The 12,387-nt window shown below is 44.9% G+C and overlaps 1 protein-coding gene across 1 annotated transcript in view; it reads right to left on the bottom strand.

The window, feature by feature from the left end:
• The window catches only part of Cd180 (CD180 molecule), a 16,861-nt gene extending 5,295 nt beyond the window's left edge, over positions 1-11,566 (bottom strand). Inside the window, exon 1 of the mRNA XM_055601927.1 lies at positions 11,408-11,566. Within this exon, the coding sequence (XP_055457902.1) occupies positions 11,408-11,497 (90 nt within the window). The 5' untranslated portion in view covers positions 11,498-11,566. The remainder of the gene's footprint in view (positions 1-11,407) is intronic.
• Between the last annotated feature and the right edge of the window lie 821 nt (positions 11,567-12,387).

The raw sequence follows: 12,387 nt of genomic DNA, 5'->3' as shown, positions 1-12,387 counted from the left end.
CTTCTTCTTCTTCTTCTTCTTCTTCTTCTTCTTCTTCCTCCTCCTCCCTCTGAGACAGAGTTACTCTGTGCAGTCTTGGCTGTCCTGGACTTGCTTTGTTGCTTTGTAGACCAAGCTGTCCTCAAATTCTGCCTCCCTGAGTGCTGGGATTACAGGTATATGGTACTACACTTGGATAACAAGGACACTTTCTAGCATACACAAACCTGGGTTCAACCCTCAGTACCAAAAGAGAAAAACGTTGTTAACAGCCATACTGTTATTGGTATGAATCTAGATGAGTAAAATGTGGTCCTCCATAGAGGAACCCTGCAGAAATATTCTTGCCCAAAACAAGCTACCGAATGAATGAATAAATTTGAATCTAGTCAAGACTCTAGGCCTAGCTCCATGTCTATAAGTGAGTGACACAGCATAGTTAAGTTAAAAAATCATAAACTAGCAGTCAGCCAAATACAGAAAATCAGAAAATAAGACTTTCTATATAGTAACTGGGGAAAGTAGAGGACAGAGGAAGAGGAGGAGGAAGAGGGGAGAAAATGTTTGTTAAGAGATAAAGAAGATATATGCCTAGGAGTGGTATAGCTGGATCTTGAGGAAGTGCTATTCCTAGTTGTCTGAGAAAGCGCCAGATTGATTTCCAGAGTGGTTGTACAAGATTGGCCTGTTCTTTGATCACCTCCCCTTGAGCAGGGAGCAGCCTTACCAGGCCACAGAGGAAGACAATGCACCCACTCCTGATGAGACCTAACAGACTAGGATCAGAAGGAAGGTAAGGAAGACCTCCCCTACCAGTGGACTTGGGGAGGGGCATGCATGGAAAAGGGGAAGGGAGGTATTGGGAGGGGAGGAGGGAGGGAACTAGAGGGGGGATACAAAGTAAATAAAGTATAATTAAAAATAAAATAAAATAAAAATTTAAAAAAATAAAAAAAATTTTAAAAAGAGAGAGATGAAGAAGAGGCTAGTGACAGGAATCAGTGGTTAAGGGCTTTTGCCACCAAGCCTGCCTCGGAACTCACAAGATAGAAAGAAGGAACCAACTCTTGAGAGTTGACTCCACACGTATGCCATAGCATGAATGACAGGGACAAGATAACCTTACAGGTCTCTTTATATGAATTTTATACCCCATGGTAAACTAAGTTCTCTCAGCACCTTTCCAGAAAGCAGAAGGACGCAGACAGAAGAAGCAGAGGAATTGGGACAAGACACACCCTGCTGTAAAAAAAGTTTAAAGTAGGCCAAACAGTGCGCCCAAGGTCTTCTCCCTGTTACAAAAGATTGTTCCCAAGGTCTCCTCCCTATTGTAAAGTACTGTCCAAACTGGCAGGAGAGGGTTTCCTGGCTACCGGTCCCGAAGGTCACAACTCCCTCACCCAGATAGCTCTTCACTCTGCTTTTCCGAGAAGTCACAGGATGTGATGGTCACCCCCTCCCCAACTAAGACCGAATCTGCACATCCTAAGACATCCCCGGTGTAACTTAAAGATCAGATATCCTTTAGAGGTCTGGGGACTTGGGTGCCTGAAATGAACCAATTCTGTACTGAGAAGCTTGCAACCCCATGCTTTTTCCTTTAAAAACCCAAGGCTTTTGCTCCCAGCTGGTGTTTCGTGCTGACTTGTAAGGTGGCCCCATCACGCAATGGTCTGAATAAACCTCTTGCTTTTGTATTGATCCGTTTCTGAGTTTCCCTCAGTTGCCGCTCTAGCAGTTAGGCTCTCCCTGGGCCTAACATGCACATGCTCATGAATGCACAGAAAATAACTGTTTAAAAGTCATTTTAAAAGATAAAGATATATAAAATTTCTTAGACAAGTAAATAATAGACTAACCCTTGTTTAGATTTTTTTTTTAAATGTTAGAAAGAGATATTTTATAAATCATCAGAGAACTCTGAAAGACAGGCTTTGATGATGTTGAGAAGTTAGTGAATTTTTCTAAAAAGAGTGAGAGAGAAAAGAATGAATTCCTTTTTCTTTCTTTCTTTTTTTTTTGTTTGTTTCTTTGTTTTGGGAGACAGGGTTTCTCTGTGTACCCTTGGAGGTCCTGGACTTGCTCTGTAGACCAGGCTGGCCTCAAAGAGATCCGCCTGTCTCTGTCTCCTTTATTCCTCTGCTGGGATTAAAGGTGTTCACCACCATGCCTGACAAGAATGAATTTCTTAACGTTAGTGGCTGATGTGATTATATAAAAGAGATGGTCTTAGTCTTTTGAGATGCAAATTAAAATAGCTAGAGAGAAAATGATGTTTGAAATTTGCTTTAACATACTCTGGTGGCAAAAACGTAGAGAGAGGGGTGTAGAGGGGGTATGAGGAAGAAGAAGGGAGGGAGAGATTCTTCTATAATCCTAGTACTTGGGATGCTGAGACAAGAGTAGTTTTGTGCATTCTAAGCCACTCTAAGATGGTGTAAGACCTGGTCTCAACAAACAAATAATCAGAAAAGGAGGGTAGGAGAGGGAAATGGGTAGGTACATTCACAGACAGGTGCTGATGGTCCTGGAATGATGAGTGATGGATATTTTGAAGCTCTTGTAAGTATTTTTATAACAAACTTTAACACGATGTTAAAAAGGAAACCAAGTAGCATAGATATTTGGTGTTTCAACCATGAAATGTGAATGATTTCCCCTTTTTGGATCTGCTGGCTGTGGCTATCAGACTGTGGATCATTGGGTCCATCCTGTGTCCAACATAATTGAAGATCCTGAAATCTGATAGGGAATGCCCCCTAAATCCGTAGTCTAAGATGTGTATCTTGAACTAAATAGAAATGGGAAGATATTCATCAGGAGTCCACAGAGCTGAGGTAGGTAGGAAGTTTTGATGATATGCAGCCTGACTAGGGAGGCTCCTAGGTAAGAAAAGTACCATTGGGGGTACAGGAAGGTGAGTGGGACCACCAGCCCTCAGATCATCTCACATCCTAGGTGAACTCATAACCACCCATCCCCCGCTCTTTCCTTACCACACACCTGCACTGGAGGGGCCTACACCCTCACTCTCTAGTTCACCTGCCGTCCTATTGCTGACCACAAACCAATGGCCCTAGCCAGAAACAGAAGTGCACGCACCTTCCTTTGCTCTTGAGATGTCATCATTTTAATCACTTTTTGCTTAACTCCGTTTCCTGCTCGGCGGCACACTTTTTTCTAGCACCACTAAGCATGCTCACCTACAGGAAATCACCGTTTTCCTTCTGTGCTGAGGTTTATTATAAATGTCGCTGAAGAAAATGCCATATTTATATTTCCTTGTAATTTATTCTCCATTTTTATAGACCCAAAGTCCTCTAGGCACTGTCACAAATCCATCCACATAATGTCCTTGAAATGCACACTTTGCATTTAAAACTTAGAGTTAGCCGGCTGGTGGGGAAAAGCATGTGGCTCACCCAGAGAGAATTCGTGTGGACAGCTCTGGGCTCAAGGTTACTATGGTTCCGGTTAGCTTGGAGGCTACATTTTTCTTTACTGGTCCCCATTGGAATATCACATACATGTGGAAGAAGAGGAATCCTCCAATCTGCCCAGTTCTATTATAGTGCTGCAGCAAAAGGTCTAAGGCTAATGATTTCCTCCTCCTAAGTATACATGCTCAGGACACTGAAATTATTTCCTGTGTCAGCCTCTCCTGGGATTTCTAAGCTCTTTACTGCACTAACAGGATTCAGAAGGTAGAGGCTACAGGAACTCTGCTGAGCCAGGGACCAAAGGAGTTCCTCAAGGAGGAAAGGCAGGCAGTGAAATAGCTGTTTCACCTCAGCAAAAAAAGGAGAGTCAAGGCCTGACAGAGCCAAGAAGAAAGCCCACAAAGCCTGTCTTACAAATCTCCATGGAGATGGAAATAGCAATGATCCTGCTTCCCTTGATTTTTAGGAGAAAAGGTGATGACAAGAGTTAGAACTTCAAACCAAACAGGTGTTGGCCTCTACACACACCCTACAGCTTTTACAGTCTGAGTTTTACAGTAAAAATTGTTATTAGGGTTAACAACATTTCAGTTGGTTGTATTTTTTTTTTAAATATAAAGTTTTAATTCACTTTACATCCTGATTGCAGCCCTCTCCCTCCTCGTCTTCTGGTCACACCCCAGTCCCTCTTCCCTTTATTCCCCCTCCCCTAATCCTTTTAAAAGGAGAACCCTCTCACCAACCCACCCCAGCATATCAGGTCGCATCTGGACTGAACACAGCCTCTTCTCCTGTGGCCTGGCAAGGCAGCCCTGACAGGAAGAAGTAATCGAAAAGCAGGCCTGTCAGAGACATCCCCCAATCTCCTTACTAGGGAACCCATTTAAAGACTGAGCTGCCCATAGCTACGTCTGTGTAGGGGGCCTAGGTCCAGTCTATGAATGGTCCTTGGTGCTACTTCAGTAGACGGAGGTACACTGGGCCCTGGTTAGCTGGTTCTGTCGGTCTTCTTGTGGAGCTCCTGTCCCTTCTGAGTCCTTCTATCCTTCCCCATACTCTTCCACAAGACTCCCAGAGCTCTGCCTGGTGTTTGGCTATGAGTCTCAGTATCTGTTTTGATACCCTGCTGGGTGACGCCTCTCAGAGGACAGCTATGGTAGGCTCCTGTCTGTAAGCATAGCAGAGTATTATTAATAGTGTTTAGGAGTTGGCTCTCTCCCGTGGGGTGGAACTCAGGTTGGGCTAGGCATTGGTTGGATACTCATTCCCTCAGTCTCTGCTCTATTTTTATCCCTGCACATCTTGTAGGCAGGGTAAATTATGGGTCAAAGTTTTGCATTTTTTAAGGCTAGAAGTATGAACATGCAAACACACAATCATGCTAATTGGTTCCTTTGGAGTGTAAGGTTTTGTAAGTTACAGACACTCAGTTTATACCTCCTCAAGAACAAGGTCACACAATCACTACCATTTTCAAGTTTAGAATATTCAGTATTGATTCGAATTGCTATGTAACAATCCATAATTTTTCCAGTTCTTACATGCTGTCCTCCAAGGTAATATTCTGGTTTTCCCATTGAGAATGATATCTTCCTTGCATTTGTTGTCAAATTTCCACAGACTTCTCTAGTCTGAGACAATTTCTCAGACTCTTAAAATACTGATAATTTTTTGAAAGAAAGAAAACAAATGTAGGCTCATGTGTGCCAGAACATCTTATTGTGGGTGTATCTGTTTCCTGGTCTTGGATTCAAGTAGAAGTTGCATTTTGGTAGAAGCTCTACAATACAGAGCTTGTGTCTTTCTGGCCATGGTGACTAGGGTCAAAGCTTTGCGTGAGTTCTAATAGCACACCACGGGGTCATAGAACAGAGGAATGCTCATGTTTCAGAGACTGAATAAGCAGGATTCAGAAAAGCAAGAAGTAGCTCAATCACTGGCAGGACCATACGCTTTGGGATTTTTTTTCCCCAGGAATACATCTCCTATGCCACAGCTCTCTGAGCTCCATCTGATATTCCTCCTGGAGATGTGCAGTTCCCAAAGTTGCTTTTTCATTCTTTCTCCTTGTCTGGGTGTACTGCAGAAAGGGCTCATCATTTTTTAAAATAATTTTTTATTAATTAATTAATTCATTTTACATCTTGATCATAGTTCCCACCTTCCTCTGCTCCCCTTACTAGGAAACCCACATAAAGACCAAGTTGCCCATCAGCTACATCTGTGTAGAGGGCCTAAATCCATTCCATGCATGGTCCTTGGTTGGTGCTTCAGTCTCCGCAAGGCCCTCTGGGCCCTGGTTAGTTGGCTCTGTTAACCATGTAGCACAGGATAAACAAAATACAACTCACAGGCCCAAAGAAAATAAGTAATAAGGAGGACCCAAGGGAAGATGCTTAAATTTCTCTCAGAAAGGGAAATAGAAATAGTTGAAGAGAGGGAACAAGGTAGGAGAGGGAACACAGAGAGAAATGAGGGTGGTGATCAGACCTGGGGAGAGTGGGTGGGGGCATCTCTGGACATGCTGGAGACCAAAGACAGGGTAGGCTTCTGGGAGGTTACAGGGGTGACTCTGAAACTCCTAGTAGCAGGGGTCATGGAGACAAGAGGCCACCCTCTAACTAGACAGGACTCCTAGTGGAGGGAGAGGAACACCAACACACCCACAAAAACTTCAACCCAAAATGTACCCTGCCTACAAAATGTGCAGGGATAAAAATAAAGCAGAAATTGAGGGACTGTCCAGCCAATGCCTGGCTCAATCTGAGACTCACCCCATGGGAGAGAGCCAATCCCTTGACACTACTAATGATACTCTGCTTTGCTCACAGACAGGAGCCTAGCATAGCTATCGTCTGAGAGGCTCCACCCAGCAATGGATGGAAACAGCTGCTGAGACTCACAACCAAACACTGGACAAAAGGTAGAGAGTCTTGTGGAAAAGTCCAGGGAAGGACAGAAGGACCAGCAGGTGCCAGAAGCTTCTTAATGTGAATTTCTGGGCCAGTGGAGCTGGGGCAAGGCCATTCAGATGGATGTAACAGCACACACCCTGCTCTGTGTCGAGATACATTTGTTTAGCACCCACAGCCCGCTGGGAGCTGCGCCAGCCACTTTGTCTTCAGCGTGGGTGTGGGCTTAGAGCTGGGCCTCTTTTACCAGGAGCGGGGCTCCTGAGCACAGCCTTTGTCTTTGTAATCGCCTAGCCCTCAGGATATTGCTTTGCATTTTTTTTTTTTTTTTTTTTTTAATCAGGATGTTATTTGGTCTCTGCTGTACCTGAATCCCTCCCATCCCTCTGCATTTTCTCTCCTTATAAGCCTTGAGACATTTTTCTATTTTGGAAACCTTTGAATTTCACTGGGATGCTTATTCCCACCTCCTCAGACATCTATTACGCTTGACACATGCTTGCATGAGGCTTTGGACACACTGGTGCTCCACCCCTCCCTTTAATCACACCTTGTACCAAAGGAGCAATTTGACTGGTAAGCTAAATTCCAGAGCAAAGAAGACTCTCTGAAAACAAAACAACAAATGAAACAAAACACCCCAGGAAGGCAGATCCCTAAAATTGTGCTGTCAAGCTGACTCCTCCAGGTGAAGGACGTTTCATTTAAACCTGCTTTGTTTTCAGGGTCTCTATAGCAGTGGCTCTCCACCTGTGGGTTGAGAACCCCTGAGCAAGTTTGAACAACCTTTTCATGGGGGTCACATACCAGATCTCCTGCATCTCAGATATTTACGTTGTGATTCATAACGGGAGCAAGATTACAGTTATGAAGTCGCAAAGAAAACAACCCAATGCCTGGGAGGTCACCACCATGCTGTGTTAACAGGTCGCAGCATTAGGAAGGTCCACAACCACTGTTCCACAGAGTCAGCCTGCTTGCCTTCAAATCTAAGCTCAGGCCACTATGTTGCCTGGGCCTCTCTCTTCCCCAGCAATGGGGAACAATCAGCTCAGCCTGCAGGTGGGCTGTGAGAAGGAGCGGTGCAAGGGGCTTTATAGCCCTGAGCAGGAGGAGTGTCCGCTTAGGCAATCATCTCACCACCCAACCGTCTAAGGCTCCCGGGAAACTTTTGTGCGTCTGTCAACTTGCAGTTCTTCAAAAGACAGCACTGCTAAGTAAAGCCCACCCCATTCCTAGAAACAGAAGGACTTTGCCTCACTCTGGTTCTGCGTGGACAGAGTGGCCAAGATGAGTCTATTTGAAATGGGGGTGGGGGACGTATGCCTACAGTCCCAAGGAGCTATTCCAGAGTGTTTTAGAAACATTTTAACAGGAACAATTACAGAGCCCTGGATTCCAGCAAGGAAGCATACTTGCTAGTCTCTCAAGGCCTAGTCATGGCTGTGATTTTGTTATACTCATAACATGGGGCATTTAGCAACAGAAGATTCTCAGTGGAGTGTTCATGAGTTTTTATTACAATTTTCTCAGAATTTGTGTGGAGGTTGGAACTTTTTTAACCAAAACATTTATTAAAATGTTAATCCTGACTTCTGCCCAACACACATACATATCTAGTCCTTGAGCTGTGCAACTTAGGAATGTGAAACAATAAATCTTCCAGAAGAAACCGTGGGGTAATATCATCATAGCCTTGGGGTAGGCAAAGATTTCTTAAACTGGACAGAAATGTACTGAAAATTAAAGCAAAAAAAAAAAATGTTAAATTGAGTTACAATATTAAGGACTTCCAGTTGGCAAAAGATACATTTAGAAAAGTTGAAAGGGAAGCCTCAGAGCAGAAGAACATATTGGCTGTCAGATGAAAGGGAGCCCTTACAAATCAAGACAACCCAGGGGAAAATGGGCAAAAGGCTTCCGCATTTCTTAGACACTCACATGGTTGTAGAGGGCTGGGACTACATGAAGAGACATTTTGCAGACACAAACATGGTTGTGGAAGGCTGGGCAGTCCATTAGTGGCACAATGCCTGTCTACCACGAGACTGGCACTGGCTTTGGCTCTCAGCGAGAAGAGCTGAGTGAAGTGTGCAAACTACTGTGACTATGTAGTCAATGTAATAATCCAGAGAAATAAAGACTGAATCCTAACGAAATACTACTTCCCTACCGTCAGAATGGCTCACATTTAATAACAAAGGTTAACGAGATTCTGGAGCAATCGAAAGTCACAGGCACGGACAATGAATGTTAGTTAGTAATGATGGCAATGTGTACCACACACACACACACACACACACACACACACTGAGCAAATATATCTACTCAGGTGCTCATGTGATATAAATTTGTATATCCGTTTACTTAAAGAAAGACATAATCAAGGAAGTCCTAAACCGGCATCCTATTGAACTTCCAAAAACTTATAAACGATGCAGTTTTTTATGAATAGTAGAGAAACACATAAACTGTAGTGGGGTCTTCAACCCAAGAGTGTCACACAACTGTGGGACTCAGCAAATGACTGTTGTGCACGTCATCAGAAAGTGTCAGCAATTACAGTCAAGCAAAAGGCACACAACAGTCTCTACACCATGGTCCCGAGCGTACAAAGTTATTTTTCCAAAAGGCACAAAAGCAAGCACGATGCTGGAACCTGGGAGGAAGCCTGAGGGCTTCTGGGGCATTGAGTCCTTTCTGTGTCTTGAGCTGTACCTGGATGTGTTCATTAGTGAAAACGCGATTAACTGCCTATTTAAGGATTTCCCAGCTTTCTGCATTTGTGTTTTGCTTCAACAAAAGCTTCATAAGCTGAAAAGAGGCAAAAACAAAAGCAGAAACCTTATCATGCTAGGCAAGATGAGCTCATGATGGTGAGTCATAGCACCAGATAGAAAGCATGTGCCTAGTTATGCTTGGAGTGGGGTGAAGAAGAAGAGAAAGCAAGGAGGCTGGGTAGAGCCAGGCTGATTTGGCTGTAGGAGAGGACCACGCATGCAAACCGGAAACACAGTTTCTCTTAATGAATCCGGCACTCTCCCACTTGCCTGTGCCCTGGAGGGCTGGAACCTTCAGAAACGTGTTCCCATCACATTCGTGCATTAAACAGCCTTAGAATTCCTCTGCTTAGAAAGAAAAATGAGAGAAGGGAGAAGAGAAAAATCGAGATCTAATGTTAATGAAATAGGTTACAGACTGTTTAGGAGAAATCCTGCATTAGGGGGAAGCCACAGGGTAGAGGTGGGGACTATCTGTTGTATTAGAGGATTTCACTCCCACCTGTCTATCTGAAAGGAAAGTCTTCATTGAAACACAGGGCCTTTGAGGACCTGGGACACCGACCCCCACTTCCATGGCCAGAAAGGTACAATACTGAAGGCCTACGACACAGTTTCTCTCTTTTTGCCTCATTCCTCTTCCCTCTGGTAAACCAGAGGCCATGTATAAAAGGGAAGTGGCAACCACTAACTGGGTGACCTCCATGGCTGGTTAAGACGTTTCACTAGCTCTGTTGGAAATTCCCTGGCAGAGCTGGCCCTTCCTGGACCTTTTGTGGTCTCAGAAGGGCTATGCAACCTTCCCATAGGTGCAAGCATTTGAAAGCTGGACTGTGAAGTGTAGAACAGAGCAAATTGCCTTGTTTTGTGGAACTCTGAAGCAATGGGAGGACTATCCCACCTGGGTATGATGTCAGCAGGTGCCCAGCATTCGGCATTCATTCTTGGTCACTGAGGAGGTGATGTCCCCATCCTGATCCCCTTATGCCATCTACACAATGTATGAAATTGACCTCCCAACTTGGATGAGGTGAATGAAGCTGGGTCTGATGAAGGCCCTTTCCTCCTTTGTTTTCTTTATAGGTGGAGTGTATCCCATTATCCCAACCATGAACTTCTAATGTTGAAGCTGTCACTTCTAGGACCTCGTGCCTCGTGTGAATATAAGTTGAGACAAGGCCTTTCACTATATGATTACAATAAGATGAGGAACTCTAGGTAGGTCCTAAGCAAGCACAACTAATGTCTTAATCAGAGAAAATGAGACAAAGTTAAGCATGGGGATGATACACTGGAGATGCACAAGAACAAAGCCATCTACAAGCCAAGAAGAATGTCCGCAGAGGAAAACAATGTCGCCACTACCTCGATCCTGCATTTCCAGCCTCTAGAAATGACAAGACAATAAGTTCCCTCACTTCTCAGCTCTGCTTCTGGAAGCCTGAGAAAATTAATACACTATTCCTGCCTTAATTTTTCCTGGGTATCCCATCTCCGACCGGTCTGAGAGCATCCTGAGTCCACCCAAATACATAGACAAGAGGCTTCTGTTTTGTTTCTGTTCCATTCTTTATTCCTGTTTCAGCTTTGGGTTTGCTTCATACCCTTGTCTGGGAAGTCTTTGCCCTGCTTTTGGATCATTGGTCTAACTTCTAACCATGGTCTCATTTCATTTTGCTCCTAGCTATCCCTGGCTTATATAAGTAGGAAAGTGACTTACCAAGCCTGCCAAGGCTTACAGTCTTTTTTGACTTCACCCTTTGTCAAGCAGGCCCCCGTGGGATTGGTCACTTTGCCAGAGTCAAGGGCAGTGGGAGGGAGGTTGAACCATTTTAAGATGACAAAAGACGGAGGCCATTCTCTTTCTCCATTCTCTCCACAACTTCTTACAAGTTGACAAATACTGTTGCAGTTTTAAATGGAAGGTTTGAGTTGGCTTGGTTCTCAGGTTTCCTCCTTTAGGTTAGTCCCACAGGTGGAAGGGTGTTCACCTGGAGGAGGAAACCAGTCTCATTCAGAATGATCCTTTAGGTGTTCTGAAGATGGGCATGGGTCTGCCTCTACTAGTCTTCGCCATGATAGCCAAGAAGCCGGAGTGCTGTGTGGGGATGTATACCAATGGCTCAGGCGTCAGGATTGAGGAGGCCTGCTCTTTGCACCCAAACCCTACTGATAGCTCCCATTGCCCTCTTCAGGACAGCAGAGACCGAAAGCCACGGCTCAGATGAGTCTGTATGCCGTATCTCAAAATTCTCAGCGAGGGTCAGCTGGGTAGAGACAAATAGTTTGGACTCACCTCAATGCACCTCTGACCTGAGGAGGTGATGACTTGACAGCCAGTTGAAAAGAATGCCACTAAAAAGAAGCAGCTGATGTGTGGGGCCATCCCGGGTCCAGAGCAAGCCCAGCTGGGCAGGATTATCTAATGCTCAGAGCCAAGCAATGTAATCGCACTCTAATAGGCCTGGCAATTTGGCAGGCAGTGAGGGGCTCAGAAGGCTGATCTTAGAACAGAAATGCTGTGAGCTGTTCAGCGTTTGTGAACCTTTGCTGCAAAAGGAGAAAAAAAAAAGGAAGTTCTTTTTGCATAACAACCATCTTGACCCAAAATAACTGAGAACCCTGCCCCAAGGCTGGCCACATGCATTTCCTGACAAACACAGATCAGTTGTGCAGCCCTCTGAGAGGCTGAGAGGCTGTCCGCTGGCCAGAAGGGGTTTGGTCCACTCTGCTAGGTTCTAGTGTCTCTCCTTGTGAGAAGGGAGACAGGAGTCTGCACTCATGCAGGGCACCGCTTTGCCACCCATCTTCTTAAGTGACTAAGATAAGCCTGGGAGGGAGCACGCTGCCAGGGCAGAGATCTGTGCTTCAGCAAATGGCAGGGCTGGGAAATTGGGAACTAGGGCAGGAGGTGACAGGCTCAGCGGTCCTGGTAGCTGAAGTTCAGCTTCTTCCTGGACCAGTACCAATCTCCTGTGGAGAGATTACTATCTCTCCCTGTTCGCTTAGGACTGTTAAAACAGCTCAGGTGAGAGCCCCTTTTCTGCCCTAATGGCTCAAGTTCAACAAAACAGCTGTTAAAAGATCTACAGCCTGGTCTAGGGGAGCAGAGCTAAGTTTAACAGTCTAGGGTCCCTTTTGCTTTAGAAATAGCTTTGAAGGGCTGGGATGTACCTCAACTGGTAGAGTGATTTCTTAGCATCCATGAAACCCTCAAGTTCGGCCACTCAGCACCCCATAAAATACCCCCATAAGCCCAGGAGATAGAGGCAGGAG

This window comes from Psammomys obesus, unplaced genomic scaffold (genome assembly GCF_907164565.1).
Source record: "Psammomys obesus unplaced genomic scaffold, mPsaObe1.curated_primary_1811, whole genome shotgun sequence".
NCBI classification, from domain to species: Eukaryota; Metazoa; Chordata; class Mammalia; order Rodentia; family Muridae; genus Psammomys; species Psammomys obesus.
The sequence above is the reverse complement of the archived record's forward strand: the minus strand, read 5'-3'. Positions and strand labels throughout refer to the sequence as shown.